We start from the raw sequence: 17,808 nt of genomic DNA on the forward strand, positions 1-17,808 counted from the left end.
CTCGGATTGCGTGTCTCTCCTCTCAAGACAGACGATGTAGGAGAGAAAGAACGAGATGAAAGGGTGAAAGGCCTGGCGCCAGACGTGACGTCACCGAACGCAACCCGTTCGCCCGGTGCGTACATTCTGGAACGTTTTGATGATCTTGGCCCGCCCTACGTTGTTTTGGGCGACAAACTAATGACGGCGATGACTTGCGTCGCGCAGAAGATCGTGGAAGGACTGTCCTTTTTTTCCGAGTCATTTATTTTTCTCGGAACTCCCGACGTCGCTGGCACAGGAATATATCGGAACGTCAAACGAAGTGCACCAAATCGACGCTGAAGTTCACAACCGGCCAATGTTGATTATGGCACCGTTTGAGAGCGTATACGATCACCCCCTATTCTAGTTCGTTTTTTTTTTATTTCTTTGTTTAAAGTACAGTAGCTCGAGATGGCCGTAAAGAAAGGGAGTAATTCATCAAGAAGTGATGCATCGAGTATAACGGCAAAACAAACAAGTATCTGTGTTCTTTCTGTTCCGCATTCTTGTGTCGCCTTTTGTCAATGAACCCGAAAGGCACAATAAACATCACGTTAAAAAAATATCTAGAAACACTGTACAACCCGTGAAAAGAGGTGCACAACAAATTGAAAGAACGTTGCTGAAATGCTTTCGTTCGTGTACGCTAACGTGGCATAGGCATCAAATGAAACCCGACCAGCGGTGAGCATTAGCAATGGTATATTGCACCATCGGAGTGCCGTGCTCCCTTGACAGGCGGACAACACTCCGATTTGGCAGCATTGCGCATGTCCACGGCGACGACTGACCGTCGTCCGATTGTATTACTGCCAAGACTAACCGTTGCTCGGGCTTCACTTGACGTCGATACTGTCTCATCAGTTTCACTCCATAGCAGGAAACCTCACACAGGCTCCAACAACGCAAAGACGCAAAGCGAACGCATCTCGTAGCTGTGTAAGTACGAAAAAAAAAAACAAAAAACTATGAGACGCCGTATCTCGAGCTACTATACCTGATGTTATAAGATTCGCAAATCACGGTGACCACAGCTGGAAATCAACACGTCTTCCGTTCCTGTCGTCGGCGGAATTCGTGGCTGCCTATAGAGTCATCTCGGGAGGAGCTCTTATCAGGACGAGTCACTTGAGCGGGATTCCCGCTCGCTGTGCGAACGCAGCTGTCATGGAAAAATACCGGCGCTATCGGCGCAACTGCTGTGCACAGCTGTCGTTGTTACGGCGACCTCGGCAAGGCTCCGTTGACCTTACGAGGCTTTAGGGCACTGTATACAATAACTGTCTGTTGGCGGAACCATTTCTTTTCACTTGGGCGTTTTTGTATTATATATGAGCATTGTTTGCTTCGTACGACCCACTTCCTGCGTTGGTTAGCGTTTGACTCAGAGTTGCATACGGTGGCCGGTGACTCATGATTTTTATTTATAAGTTCAGAACAACTGTTCCAAGTGATAAATACGCCAATTTCATTATCGCGAAACACACCTGTACGGTGTATACGTGTCTGCCTTTGTGTGGTTGATGGTAAAAATTTGTGAAAGCAGCGCTGAGTGAATCTAGTTCAACAACGCGAAACATTTTGTTACACTCTGTATTGCGAGTATAAACAGGAATAATTGGTACTAACAAAAAAAAAAAAAAAAGAGACGGATGCTGACCTAGAACGAACGAGCATCCAAAAACAAAGAAATGAACAACTAATTTTAGTACCACTGCCCCGAATTGAACAATATTGGTCATTTCAGCTCGATAACTTGCATAGCCGACACACTCTTTTGCGGCATCGATAGCGCGGTAGTCATTTTAAGTCATGCATCCTCACCAACCTGTCAAACGGTCCACTCTTGTATGGACCTGTGAATTTATCGCGATAAAGATTAAACCCTAAGTGCTCAAAAGCTCGCACTTTTTAAATCATGCGTTCTTTAATATACCTCGCATAGAAGGTTATAGCTTTTCTAATTGAACAGTGAACAAAAAATGCGCTTTCATTTTCTTCAAACTGACACATCAGCGTTCCCAGGGAATTAGGTTAAGGAAAGGTAGTTAGGGGCTTCAGTCGCGTGACGACGTCCTCGTGCGATGTTACCGCACGTGACGGTAGCGATGACGTCATACGAGAGCGCCATCGCTCAGCGACGATTCTCTGTACCACTCGTTCGCGTTGACACCGACGCTGCTGCATAAGCGGACGGTCAATTTTCGGGCCCCATAAAGAGGCCTCCGCCTTAAAGAGGCCCTAAACAACTCCCCGAAATACGAAGCGCATCATTCTCTCCCGCGGCGTGTCGCGTCTTTGCGGCACAATGCATGACGCCAACAGTTTGGTCGCCTGACGTCAGGATGAACTAAACTCCCGATTGGTTGATAGCCAAGATATATCCTGCCGGCCAATTTTCTCCTACCCTGATTTCACGCGCAGTCACACGCCCGTTCTGCCTTGTCTCGCGCGACTATCGTGAGCGGTAAACTGATTTCACTTCGTTTTTCTGAATTTGAGACTGCGCTAGCCGAAAAGCGAGAAATCCCGACTGGCTCAACACCTAACGCCGTGATTTCTCATGTTTAATGAAGAAATAAGCGAATAGGTGGAAACGGCGCTTCTACGAAGAAGAATAGGGAAGGAACTACTGTCTCGCCTTTGAACTCTGAGTTGTTTAGGGGTCACAAACCTGAACGTACGAGGCAGTGACGGATCCGCACGCAGTAATTTTTCGTCAAAGAAACAAGGGGCGGCATCGGATGCCGAGTCAACGACCACCACAGGGCGCTTTCTAAACGGAATGCAGACGGGATAATTGCCCTCGGCGGTGAAACGTAGCCCGCGTGCACGCCCAGACGCGAGTCTGGCTCCGCGGGGGAGTTTGCATATTCTCTTGTCGTTCGCACGTTTCTTACTCTGGCTACGTGCGGCCCCGGGGCAGTGCTACAGCGGGTGATCTTCTCAGAGCAGTCTTTCCTACTGAATGCAAACCGCGAATAAAAGCACGGCTACGAAGAGACAAGTCAGATACGTCGGCAGCTTTCCATCATTTTTCTTTTTTTTGTATCTGAAACCTGTGGTATAGGAGTAAATAAAAACTCGCAGACGCGTTTTCTATAGAAGCGTCAAGGTGTGGCATGAACGAATTAGTGTCGTGTGCAAACCTTCCGCTGGGAAACAACTACCCGTGATTTTTATGTTGGTCTTGCCAGTGTCCCAGGTGAGGTTGCCTGTTTGATTCCCAGATAAGGGGGTCGCATTGAGATGGTGCACGTTAGGGAACCCTGTATGGTCGAAAATAATCACGAGCCGCCTGCTGCGCTACGGTGCACTACAGCGTACTACACACGTTGACACCTCATCGTGACATTAGAGCGGAGGCTTATAGAGGCGGGGCTTCTGCACATTCATGTTTGCAGCGCAGGTAGTACGGCAGCTTGCGAAGGATTTCGTTATTGCGAAGTCCCATCATGAGCGAGTGTAGACCAACGTATACACGAAAAAAAAAAATGTGAATGGGCGATACATTTTGATTCTTCAGTATCCATTTTAGCGCCATATTATGAGCATATTGCTACGTGCAATAGCATGGAGATGAAGAAGACAAAGCGTGTCTCATTCTCGCAACAATATTATGAGTACTATTCAGTTCTTGCGAGAAATAAATAGTGCATTTGCGGCCACAACACACTGACCCACTACACGTAAAGAGCGCCATCTATACTTTGGGAAACACGTGTGCTGGAAAACGGTGGGGCAGTCCAAGAAATGAAAACAAAATGAAGGCATTCTCGTAAACAGAATAATTACCGAACTTTACATGCGACCTCCCGCAAATGTTTGAATCTCGTTATACATAAAGCAGCATTTCTTTCAGCAAGGCAAATCAAAAAAATTACCAGTAAACATAAGCATTATTTTTCGGCGCGGTAGGAGGCGTGTTGCTTCGGTTCTGTAGCTTCCACAGTGCTGTCAAGGAAAGTTGTCGTCGAGTACGGCGCATTGATTGAAGTGCGAATACGGAACGCTGTTTCCTGGTGGTAACGGCTTGGCGTCTTTTATCATCTTTCCAGAGTTTGTCGATGTCTGTAACAGTGCTACAATACGCGCATCCCGAAACTATATGTGTGTTTGTCCCTGAATTTTCGCAAAACCACAAACTTTCTCGTCGTCAACAATGCCATTTCACACTTGAAACCGAATGTATGCAAGCTTGTTGGCTTGGATCTGAAAAAAAAAAAAAGCAACGCTAATTTCAACACAGACAACGTCCATGATCGTGTAGTGTTTCTTAGTGCGTGTTTGAATTAACGCTGCTTTTTTCAGACGGTTTTACACTGTATTCCAAATACGGCTTTTATTCATACACCGCGAAGCATCTCGACGAAGCCTTCTATAAACATATTTGCACAGCGCAAGACTACGAGTAGCTACGATGTAACTACAGAAGAAAAGACAAGGACAGAAAGAGCGCTGTCGAGTTACATTTCTATGAAGCGTTACCCTTATACATTTGTTTTGTATCACACGTAGAAAAAAAAACATATCCTTGTTCACAAGTACCCACATTCCGCAAGGGTGAGAATGAAATATGATTCAGCTTTCGGCCTTCGGTTTTGGCCCAGTGGGTGAGACATTCCACTTCGAAGCGTGAGGCACGAAGTTAGTAACCCAAAACCACCAGGAAAATTCATTTGGTTTCACGAATAAATTATTTATAACAATTCGGCGAGCTTTTTCACCTAGTTGGCGAAGAAACGACGGTGCGTTTGGCAGCGGCACTACCTTTGAGATGAGTGTTTGAAAAGAAAAGTTCCACGATTTCGAGTGCGATGTTCTCTACTATGAGAGAGCAGTACGCTGTCCCAGAAGAATTCGCGAAGCGGACGTGTTTAGAACAAGTGGTTAACGATTTAGAGTACTCGGTACTCTACTATGGGAGAGCATGAAGCCGTCCCGAGGGAAACGCCCATGAGTGCAGAAGACGGGATTTCGGAGTGCCATTATGCGCAATACATGCTAGTGAGGGAATCCAAACTTACGCCATATTGAAAAGCCCCCGCACTTTCTCCGGGTTGGTCGTAGAATTTGTGTGCACAAATGACGTAGTATAATATAACAGGCCAGATTATACAGTATGTGTGCCTATTATCTTGAAAATTCGTTCGTATTTTTTAATTAGGAAAACGTTCTCTGCGCCCTAGGTGTATTACTTTCAAAAACTTATTTTCTGTAAAACGAAATTATTGCTTTACAACGATGGTCGCCTTGTGTTACAAAGGGACTGAGGCAGACGGGGAGTTTTCTTATGTCAAAATAGAAATGCTTACGCCTATGAAACATTTAATTCTAACGGCTATCCTAGTTGTTTCGATGAAGTCCCCTCCCCCCATAGATGTGCCAGGGACATGGGGGAGGGGCGGCTTCGAAAACACTGGTACTTTTCTATTTTAATTGTGTTTATATCCACGCACGTATACAAATGCATGCTCGAACATAACTTAGGTATGATTGAAAGCTCATACCGAATGCAACTTTTGGCTACTTCTCGGCCCCACGCCTTTTTATCTCCCCCTGGCCTTCTGAAGGCCTCCCTGAATACATTCTCGGGCTACTGATTAACGTTTATGAGCATTTCTCTTTGTGCAATCCCGAATACACACAAGAATAGAGCCGCCTCAGTAAACATTTTTTGTCAAGCTATGCAGCTCACTCACTCAATTTCTCGGAAAGCATGAACATAAAAAATCACAGCATATCCACGGACTGGATGATGATGGGCGGGGCGAAGCGTCTGTCTATCTGTCTGCCTGTCTATATATATATATATATATATATATATATATATATATATATATATATATATATATATATATACCACTCTTTTGATCCACCGTCACCTGTCATCGTGTCTGATGTTTTACGTCAAAGGGCGGTTATTAATTGCATGAAGCTCAAAGTGCAAAACTAAATCATGTAACTAAAGAGCTCACGAACAATAACATTGAAACACTTATTGACATCGGTTACTTTTTTTTTTCGCGCAACGTTTTGGCCGCCATACAAACGTTCAACGCGTATGGGTAAACGATAAGTGGTATATATAGTTCGCGCTTGCTGCCGCGTTTTGTCTCCTGTTTCGCGTTTTTTTCTTTTTTATTGGGGCAATAGTTTCAATGTAATACGTATACGTATAACTTGACTGTAGTCCTCAACCCACGTCACACTCGTGATCACATTTTAGAAGTATTTGTCAAACGAATCGAATTAAAACGAGGGCAGCTCCAAATCTTTTCCGTGGCAGTACTATTGTACAAAAAGAAACATCTTACGCCAGCAAAACCTCTAATTGAACGTAATTAGGCATGATTCAAGGCTACAGCAAGATTGTTGTAGTCAGTAAAAAAGAGTATTGAGAGGTATATTGGTTTTAAAAGGTTTATTCCATAGACGCGCATGTGATGGTGAAATTGAATTTCGTAGTCTTGGCGATAAGCTGCTTAAAATTATTTTATACCGAACATCTGCCTGCACAAAACGTTTGTATAATATATTAATGTCAGAACGAACGTAGCACAGGTTTCAATCGTCACATTAAGCCAGAAATTAAAGCAGCAAGTATAAAACATTCAGCTACTTGATGTACATTTTAGAGCGGAATGGATTTTATAAATATTATTCACGACGAACGCAGCCAAGGTTTCAATCGGAACATTTAGCATAGGAATGAACGCAACGCCGATTTTGAATATTGAAAACGAGTTCAAATACCTCAATGTCAACATGCAAATCCTCTTGGCAGAGCGCCTTGTAGGCACGTGTTGATGGACACTCGAATAGACTGCTGTTCCTCGCGTCAGTAAATTCATGCTCGGGCATCGTGAAGACGGGCTTGATCTCTGATATCCACGTACTCGCGCCTCCAGTGGCCGTCAGTTTGCAAAAAAGAAACCGCGGGTTGCCGGTGATCTTGTTCTTTTATACGGAAACTGATAGTCAACATTGCCCAAGAGATACCGGAACCTTCAGCCAGGTCGCAGCCTTTAGCCTTGAAGGTGGACTCTCTCTCTCTCTCTCTCTCTTAAAAAAAAAACTAATACGTGCATGCAGGTACGTTTGTGATGACCGACTGCACTCCTTGTGAAAAGAAAGAAAGAAAAAAGAAACACCCGAGTGACGCAGATAAAGAACGCAAGCAGTTTTCGCGTTTCTTCTCGAAACCGCAGTCCTTACGTGACGAAGCAGAATTGGCCCCAGTGCCGTCACTACGTTATCTCGCCACCACTTCATGCCCTCGACTCGAACAGAGCCAGTCAACCCTCTGCCTTATCACAGTCTCTCTCTGTCTGTCAAGTCGCGAGTGATAAGGAAGGAGTTCTTGCGTGCAAGACGCTCTCTGCGCCAGCGAGTCTTGGCGACGCTTCAGTATCGGACCCAAAAAAAAAAATAAGAAAACAAACAAAAAAACAAGCAAACAGCAGCGGCTTTCGAATCACTTTTTATCTGGCAGCGTCAGCACGTGTCATTTACGCATGTCACCGGCGTACGCGACGCTGATAAGATGCTCCACCGATGCCGAGCAGCGTGGAGCGTAGGAGAGAGCCTTGGCACATCCCTTGCCTCAGAGGAGTGACTTGACGAATTTCTTATCAGCGTCGCCTTTCGCGGTGTTCTTCCTGCTGGGCGCTATTGCATTCAGTCGCGAATCAATTCTACGCTCTATCGTTTGGGTCGGCGGACTCGATTAAACGTCATGCAAATGAACTGAATGCTTGGTGCGCTGTAGCGGAAGAGAGAAAGGAGTGGTATGATGAGAAAACGGGGGGGGGGGGGGGGAATCCAATTCGCTACCCTACAAATAATTTAGGGGAGCAAATACAGAAAGATAGGAGTTAACTGAATGAGAATCAGAGAAATTGAAATATTCGTGAAATTACTGCTGTTGACAGCACAGGCTGAAATTAGAATTTTTGTCCATACTAAAGCGTTTATGCGTGTCCTTGTTCTCATTGCCTCATTGGAAGGCTCGTCCTTGTATATATATATATATATATATATATATATATATATATATATATATATATATATATATATATATATATATATATATATATATATATATATATATATATATATATATATATACATACATGGTAGTGCTGTAGGTACTCAGGTGGAGCGCACGAACAAATGAAATACTATGCTTTATTTCCAACGTCACGGCCGGGGACCGACCTTCGTCATGGCATAGATACATAAGACTGTAATGCATACTTCAAGAAAAAACGGGCATAGCAAGTGGACGGAATGTTTGCGAGATCAAAATCTGTTACAGAAAATGTTTACATTCAGAGCAGTAGACCATAAAAGATAAAAGATACAGCATATCAACGCAGTGAATGATGATAAGTGAAGCAAAGCATCCGTACGGACGTATGAAATCACTGACGGACAGAAGCATGGATGGACCGACACTTCTTCCCACTCATTAATCACTCCGCGGAAGTGCTGTGAAAATCACTAAAGCCATCTAGTTACGTCATTCCCTAGTGCATACACAAACAGCGTCATCTACTGAGAAACTGATAAACTGGAGGTAACAACATGCTACTACTACTGCGCTGCTTTTATGAAAAAAGGCCCAACGTACCCTGCCTCAGCTACAGCAAGACATGGAAGCTACTACCAAATGGATACTTGAAGACCCACTCATCAGAGCCAGGCTGAACCTGTGGTGTGCTGCCTTGCGCACGATTGCCATTCCCTGTCCAGTAGTAACAAGCTGACCAGTTTGAGGTCACCCGAGTTTTTTTTTTTTTTTTCATGGTGCTGAAGCTAACAAGCGAGAGCACATTGTAAGTAGTGCAATAATGTTTTCAATCAATCGGTCAAATACTGCTACGACTACAGAAGAGGCACGGCCTAAGGAGCTTCGCCCCTAAAAAAAAGTAAATCCTTTCGAGCGTGCTCTGCTAAGTGTCATAAATTGCTTCAGATGTCATCATTTTTTTGCACATGCATGTGTGTCTGCGATTTCAAGTAGCTGTGGGGGCATACCCAGTCGCGGACTCTGCACGCGTCCTGATGGGGATATATTTCCAACTCGTATCTATCTGTCCGTCAGAGCTTCGAAGCTGCGATAAAGCGACGCCTCGGCTGCAGTACGTCACCGCGATTCGAGTGTCTGGGCGGGGGGGGGGGGGGGGGGGGGGGTTTGCTGCCACGGGATAACGGCCGCATCGAGCGTACAAAAAGTACGCGTGATCCCTCATCGGAGTACCTTCCTGTATTCGATAGACGCATATCTCCAGTGCCCCTTTCAATCCTATCAGTTTATCGACACATGCAAAACCTGTACTCACTTCTCGCCGGCAGAGACGTCGCCTGATAAGCGCAAGGTTGAGTGAAGCCTTTCGTGTTTAAAACACTCGTAGTTCCCGGATATGCATTAGAGATTGCCTCTCTCCCCCTTTTCAGTGCATCGCTCCGACATAGAGTTATACGGAGAACGCTAGTAAGAAAGATAAGTGTTTGTCAGGTTAGAGGCGGCCTCGTTACGCAATCCTCACTATATGCTGCCTCAAATCGGTGACGCCCGATAACTCGAGCCACTATATGTGTTTGTGGCAAGTTTCCTCAATACTATTCGCGAGCTCTGGATCGTTGATTACGCTTTCGGCGTAAGATGTTGTGGATAACAAACCACGCGGGACATGTTTACTGGGTTTGCTTTGATCATACCAGCCACTTCCTTAGTGCTAGCTTCCGGGTGACACACGCATTGGAGGCCGCGGTGTCCCAAGGGGTCCCCGCTGACCTCCTCTAAGCAGCGTAACCGACGTCTTGGCCGGTCCCCTCTTTTGGAAGTAATAAAGTTTTGATCATAATCATCATATTCATCATCATCCGGGTGATTAATTCCTTTGACTCGGACAGGATGTGTGAAGAGGTTTGGCTACAGGTAATTGCGAACAATCAGCAGTGTTTTAGACTCCCGAGTCACGTGACAAGTAGACAAGTGCGACTGTGACTACGCGTGCGTTTCAACCGTGGTGCGATAATCGCGCCCTCGCAAGGGCAGCCTTCGCCGATTCAGTATCAGTGACGTAGTTTATCAGTGACGTAGTCATTTTGATTATGTTGAACTCCCTATTTCCCAACCTCAGTTTAGGGAAGCATACCGGATACCAGCAGCTGGTTAACCTCCCTGCCTTCCTTTTTCTCGTTTTTTTTCTCTTTCTCTCTTGATGATTTGGTAGCATGGCATTAACACAGAAGAAGAAAGAGTCAAATAATCGCGACGGAACCAAACCAACTCGCCTAAACGCCGACGCTTTGCACAGTGGAGGCATTTAGCTGGGGCACGCATTATGCTCACAATGAAGTGATAACTCACAACTGCTGTGAATGGAATCCAGTAGACCTTGACCCTGGGACCCTCTTCTGCATATTCTTCACGCTGTTAACCACGTCATGCAAAAATAAAACTTTCGATTTTTATTTGATTTGACGTTGTTAGTACAGCGCATGTCTTTTCGTCATCTTGTCCTTTCTACTCGTTCCGTTCGTTTGGGTTCACTTGGTTATGAACCCAAACCAAGTGGCCAACATCTCTGTGATTATGCATTGAACCATGCTATACATGCCTCGAATTTCTTACGGCATTTTGCGCGTCATTTTCCTGTCAAGTTTTCGTTGCCCATGCTGCATACTGCATGTTCTTGGTTTCTTCACTTCTTCTACCTATGTTGTTATTGATGTTTCAGTACTTTGTGAAAGAGAGTCAATCGTGCATGATGGTAAGTACGATTGAAAATCTTTGAAACGACATCATTCATAGTTTAAAGATAATTTAGTAGGGTTGAAGCATCGTCAATTCATGCGCCCACTTCGCCAGCGGTTGTTCTTGCTTCGTATAGCTAGTCAGTGTCACTTTTTTTTTCTGATATCCATCTTTTATCTGCCAAATTTTCTTGATGATGATACTTCTATGTGACCCGAACAACATCGCACAAAATCTCCACCAACTGCAGAAGCGAATAGTTTTTTCTGCAGATGCATGTTCAGCATTCGCCAAAGCGGATTTCTATGGTCAATACAATCTAAGTTCGCCCTGTGCGGATATAATCGCAAACGCAACGTCTCCGAAAGTAGAATGCAAGACTCCAATGCATACGGGGTGGTGACGCTTAACCGTGTAATGTCCACTGTACCATGTTTGATACATTGAATATAGTACCTCAATAAAGCTACTGAAGGCTACTGTTGGTGTCACCATAAGCAGCTATTGCAGATTTCACATGTTATGAAGAAGGTACATTTACTTACGTATTATACGATGGTAATTAAATATCTCCTATTATTACTAATTAGGTTATACTTCAAACAAAATTTCATTGATATTTTTTTCTAAATGAACTGCACAATATGAATAAAAAACAGTCAGTGTTTTTTCGCAATTTTTTGGAAGACATAACTGTTCGTGGGCACTACAGGAGTAACAGCATTAATAGAGTGAATGACGACGAGATCAATATTTCCAAAAATATTTATGGGCTTTGTTATAATGGGCGTGTAAATAATCCGTATGAAACTATTTAATGCATAAATCACGTGAAAGGTTCTTAACCCACCCCTTATTTAATGTCTCCTGTGGAACACCCTCAAGGTAAATGAACAACTGAACAGAACTGCTTGTGACGCTTGTTCTGACCTTTGCAGTCGTTGATGTTATTATCATTGTAAACAAAGCAAGTTACGTTCATCGTTGCAGCAAATTTTCTTGCGGCGTAGCTGACTGACTGACGGAGCCTTGCTATGCGTAAATCAGCCCAAGCGTGACCGTGTTTTTTTCTCGCATCATCGATCACGCTAGGAATCCCATTGTTCTTACGCTTCGTGTCAGCGCGTTCTTAAACGCTTCGTGACGCTATAGATGTCGCTCCCATTTTCTGATACTCTACACCACACACACTAACGTAGCAGAGAGCGAGGGTGAGGGTTGTAGGTCCGACCCCCCTCCCCTATTGAAAAAACCTTCATAATAGGAATGGTGGATTCCATCATCCACCATTTTGGTGGATTATGGCGGTGGAAATGGTGGCACATGGTGCATGGGGGCGATGGTGGAGCGGATGGTGAATGGCGCGCTCCAGCCGGCAATGCTGGAGCGCGAAGCAGCGTCAGAACCACCGTGACGAGCTGACTCTAAAGAAATAATAAAAATAATTGTATAAAAAAGAACGTATCAAGCACCCGTAAAAAAAGGAAAGCGCCAGTGTGGAATCGAACCAAGCACCTCCGAATTTGAACCGAGTACACTAACCACTGCGCCACGCCGACAGATGGCGATGTAGGTGTACTCACAAGTAGTGAACTCACAAAGTCACTGTTTAACTTCAGTTCTGTTTGTCGTTTACTTGGGAGGGACGCGATTTGCACCTGCTACTAAAATTTGCACATTTGACAAACACGAACAACTGCTGCCTGTAACGATTACCACTGCGATAATGGCAACAGCGCTATGTTTTTGTTACAATTTACAACCGCAAGGAAAAAAAAAAAAACAACTCAGTGGACTGAGGAACAGGTAGAGTTTATCGGTGGTCACTGCCAAGTTTATTATCCGCTTCTCGCTCCTTCCAAAGGGCGTTATCAGTTCAGGCTTTATGACGCTTCTGTGCCCATTCGATAGATGCGCCCACACAATTGATTTTGATGTTTTTCGCGCACCGCACACCGCAGTCGTGCCAGCGCACCGCTGTTGCTCTGTCGCTAGGAACAGCTACATAACGGCTTGTCCAAAACAAATGCAGTGCACCAAAAACATTATGCTATCATATTGGTTCAGTAAACATACGAATTGACGTGTCTATGTTCTCGCGTAAGAACCAGCGAAGCGCCGGCGAGTGCAAACGGCGGCTGTCGGTGAGGTGAGGCGTACATTTGGTGGAAGTGCTGCAAGCGCGTCGCATCGATGTTTGTCGCTTCTTGCGTGGACACCGTACACAATAAAAAAGGCTTCATTTAGGGTAAATGATGCCACAACTGTGCTGTATTGTCATTTTTACTCGTCGGAATTGTGTATTCTGAAACCCAGAAGCGCCGATAACACTTGAACGGGCTAGGTCGGTATGACTAAACTTTGGTGGAAATCATAATGGTTGAACAGAAGGGTGAAAGTCAAATTCGCTGTGGCTCATCTCGACGCATGTCGAAAGTGAAAGTTTATGCATATTCGCACGCAGTTTGTTAACTTAAAGGTACGGTTCAAACAATAGAGTGTGCAAGAATTACCAGAGTTGCGTTTCTAGCGTGGCGACATCAAGTGACCGCCGTGTTCTGCTCTAACAATGAAAGATGCAATTGCGAACTGGAGCCCATTTATTTGTCGACAACTGCTCGCCGATGTAAAACATTTATTGTCATGTTCACAGTGGCAACTCTAGTCTTCTAAACATCACAACAAAGAAACACATTGCGGATGTCAGACTGATGTAATTACGTGCGCGAAATGTAAACATATTCCCGGACGCATATTCTATGCTCCACAAAAATTGAAGCGTTGTTGACACCACAGGAATAAAAAAAAAGCGTACTAGAAAGCCAAATGAGCAGCGTTGGTTTTTTTTGACCGTAAACATATATCTCTACGCATTCAAGAATGAAACACAACAAAGTGATTTCACATACTGTCATGTGCTTTTCATCATGCCACCGTCATCCACCAAGCTTCCATCATGCCACCGTCATACACCTTGCTCACCAAGCTTTCCACCAAACACGTTTTGCCTCGCCACCATGAGCCGGCATTTTCCACCGCCACCACCATCTGCCACCATTTTTTCCAGTCTCGCCGTCATGAGCCATTATGCCCACTACAGTTTCCACCATATCCACTAATGTTTCCAGTATATCCACTATTCTTTCCACCATATCCACCAACGATTCCAGCATGCACCAACCGAGGATTTTCAATGGGGTCCCCACAAAAATTGTCAGCTCCGCATGTGTGTATATACACAGACGCGTGGCACACGCACGAACATACATAAAACATGGTTACTCCCCCCCCCCTTTTTTTAGAAATAAATTCTTGTTATGCCTCTGACGTCACAAATACGCTCAAGCACTACACGCACGCGCACTCTTTTTTGTTTTGTTTTGCCCTTACGAAAAGCTCTAAAATGTGTAGCCGATTCTACAGACCCTTTCACTGTTTACAAACACAGACCCTCTATGACACCCGGTTTCATCCACCGATGTGCCTGAATCGCATCGATGGGCAAGAAGAGTGGTAGAAAATAGCCCGCTTATTTTTTACACTTCTATTCCTTTATTTGGCGAAATATGTTCACAAAATGTTATTTTGAGCTACATAAAAACTACACGAAATTGCCTTGAAAATTACGCACGTTCTTTTTATCTGAAAAAAAAATAATAAAAGACTTTCCCTACCCTTAAAAAGCGTGAAAACTTCAGTTCAGTTTCGACGTTACGAGCGGGTAAATAAGGTGACCGGAAGTTCTTTTGCAGCAAAACGCTTGCAATCTTGAAACCGTCTATACTGCCTCAGCCGGAACTCCGAACGCAAAGGCCTGGCGACCGTTGTTTTAAATATATCACACTCTCGCAGTAGCATAATCAGGCGAGGATATGTGCTGTGTCAGAGAGAGAGAGACTAAGAATCTTTAATGTGTTTAAGGATAAGCGTCCCTAGTCCAGAATACCTTGCGCTCAGGCTGCGTCACGCGCAAGCCTTTCCTGCGAGTTACTTGCAATATAACATTGACTTCTGAAAAGATGTAAACCAGCATTGGACTTTAAGGAACAGTTTGAGTGTGCACACGAAAACAAACCTACTACATAATGGAAATCTGATCGCAATCAGACGGCTGGGCTCACAGTCAAACGTGACTGTCTATGATCACTTCGCGAGGCCTGTAAGGACAAAGCCAGTGACACCCGTTTCGGCCGGCTCCGTCCGATCTGCGAAGCACCTCGTGATCGCCGAGAGAAACCGAAGAAAAGCGACGATCCACATCCGACGCCGTTCGCGGAGCACAATGCATAATACGAGTCGAAGGAATGCGCGTCGGCCGTCATCGCGCCATCACCGGATGCACGTGCAAGTCGACACGACGTTCGAAGGCCGAGACGTGGCTCGCGCCGAACACTTATAACCACGTGTTCAGGCCTGTCGCCAGGCAGCCCGATCGACGATGTCCGGCGGCGAATACGATACGACGAAACCTATCTATAGCGCACGTGGCTTCTAGCCTCTGTACAGGGAGAGCCTGTGTTGCGTGCCGTGCGCAAAGGATCATGCACCGCCGACGACAGCGTCCCGTGGGACCAACGAGAACCGAGTCTCGGCGGCGACGGGAAATGCTTGCGCGATGATTGGTCGGATCGCATCTCGCATGACGTAGCAACCGCCATTGCTTCCGCTCTCTGTCGCTCCTGTAGTGTCGTGTTCACGCGACCAAAAGGAAGGAAAGCCCATTTTATGTCAGCTTGTAGTTAGCAGCGAGTGGCGTGCACCGATAGCCGTCAAGTGCGACGGTGCTTTAAATAGCAAGTTTGGTTGCATTCTCTTTCTTCAGCTTGTGTGCATTGACGTAGCACACGTGATGGTACGAGTCTTTTTGTATTAAATGCGAAGCATTTTTTAGCGAACTTCGGCGACTTTGAGCGTATCTATCTATCTATCTATCTATCTATCTATCTATCTATCTATCTATCTATCTATCTATCTATCTATCTATCTATCTATCTATCTATCTATCTATCTATCTATCTATCTATCTATCTATCTATCTATCTATCTATCTATCTAGCTGCAGTTACGACATTTAGCTCTCCTGGCCGTTTCGATAATGGGATCGACACCAAACGTGGTATGTCATAACATGACTGTATGACGAGCATGATTCACTAGTCATAACAATAAAAGCATGACATTTATGTCATGAATGTCATGATTTACATTTTACGGTCTTACTGATCTTGCGGTGGCTTCGTTCACATGATATGTCGCAAAACGGGCATGGTATGGCACGACTGCATAGCGAACATAACTGATAGACCCTAACGTGGAAATCATGACATGCATGTCATGATTTTCATGTTATGACTCGTCATGACTACACGCCATGCTCATGGTGTGCTCGCGGTCGTTTTCCTAGTTTCGGATCTACCAAATTTGATATAACGGGACGTGAAAGGATGATGAAGGTATGTGACTGGTGCAAACATGATAATCATGAGATGCGTGTCATGTAAGAACATGACTACATGCCACACTCAAGGCGGCAATACAGTTCGTCGTGACCCGGCGCGCATGCGCTGCGGCGTTCGTTTCGTCGCGTTAATGCCGGCGATGCCACGCCATCCGCCGGTGTACCTGCCATGTACCTGCAGGCGCATCGTTCTGCGTTGCTTTGACGCACGCGCGTTGCAGCGCGCCCGGCATCCCTCCATCACGAAGAGAGGCAGATGCAGTGCTGTCTGGTATAGAGCATAGAGTTTCCCACAATACTTACTAGAGGGAACTCTGGCGCTAGTGTCTATGGGAGTTGCTACGCACGGCGCTTCAGCAAGCATGGGAATGATGGGTAGTACACACATTTGTATAATTTTCGTACTTCTGTCCTGCTTCTGGCTCCGTGTCTGTTCGTGTGGCTTGGAGCTGTTTTTTCACGAAAACATAAATGAGCAAATGTTAACGTTTGCGCTTCACAACGTTATTCTTATAAGCTTACTATTTCGAATCTAGTCCTTAAGCTCAAAAGGGTTCGTTCTTTCTTTCAAAACGAAATCATAACCAGTAATAAACGAAGCCGCAAGTACGATTCGCCGCCTGCAAGTACGAAGACTAGGCAAATGTGTGTACTACCCATCATTCCCATGGTCGCTGAACGATTGCAGTGCCAGAGTGTCCTCTAGTTAATTTTGGGAAACTCTATTGGGTAGAGCTGGGTAACGTCATGAGGACTAAATGCAGCATGTTCCATTTCGCGCCAATTGCCACCAGGCCGCGCCGACAGACGCTGGTCGCACCTGGCGTCCGTTGTGCTAGCGCAGCGTCGCTGTGCCCAGCGTGCGCGCTCGCCAACGTTACGTCGGAGTATACAAGGCTCTTCATGATGCGCTCGCAGCCGTTCAAATAGCTCCACATATACCAAATATGGAGTTTCGTCAATGAATGACGAAGGTATATGACTGGTGCAAGCATACACGCGTGCCATGTAAGAACATGACAACATGTCACGCTCATGATGCACTCGCGGCTGTTTCACTACCTCCACATATACCAAATTTGATATCACGTGACGTGAATAGACGACGAAGGTAAATCACAGGTCCAATAATATAATCATGATATGCGTGTCATCTAAAACATCACTACATTCTACGATGATAGAGCGCTCGCGGCCGTTTCGCTAGCTCCACATATACCAAATTTAGTATCAAGTGACCTGAACAGTTGACGAAGGCAAATGACACGTGCAAATATGATAATCATGACATGGAAGTCATGTACGGCATAATTTGCCTCTGCCTCGTAACGTTGTGCTGATTTTAAAGTGGCATATCAGCCTTCCTCATCGTGCTTCGCATATCACGGGTTCCCACTGTACGTTGGATCTGCCATTTTTATTTCAGTAATTGGCGTAGCCAAAAAGGGGGGCGGGACGAAAACTACAGTTTTCATCAATAGAAAAAAAGAAGCACACGTACCCAGTGCAATAGGTTCGCTCCTTATGTCCGTATTTCTCGCTCTACGTTTGATGGTAC

At 45.2% G+C, this 17,808-nt stretch overlaps 1 protein-coding gene across 2 annotated transcripts in view; it reads right to left on the reverse strand.

Annotated features, from left to right (window-relative positions):
• The window catches only part of LOC119180931 (uncharacterized), a 40,020-nt gene that overhangs the window by 7,591 nt on the left and 14,621 nt on the right, over positions 1–17,808 (reverse strand). The window contains exon 1 of one of the 2 annotated variants that reach the window (XM_037432083.2): positions 6,781–7,066. The exons of the other annotated variant lie outside the window; for it this stretch is intronic. Within the exon in view, the coding sequence (XP_037287980.2) occupies positions 6,781–6,888 (108 nt within the window). The 5' untranslated portion in view covers positions 6,889–7,066. Of the gene's footprint in view, positions 1–6,780; positions 7,067–17,808 lie in introns of those variants that run through there. 2 annotated transcript variants of the gene reach the window in all.

Source organism: Rhipicephalus microplus, unplaced genomic scaffold (assembly GCF_043290135.1).
Source record: "Rhipicephalus microplus isolate Deutch F79 unplaced genomic scaffold, USDA_Rmic scaffold_107, whole genome shotgun sequence".
NCBI classification, from domain to species: domain Eukaryota; kingdom Metazoa; phylum Arthropoda; class Arachnida; order Ixodida; family Ixodidae; genus Rhipicephalus; species Rhipicephalus microplus.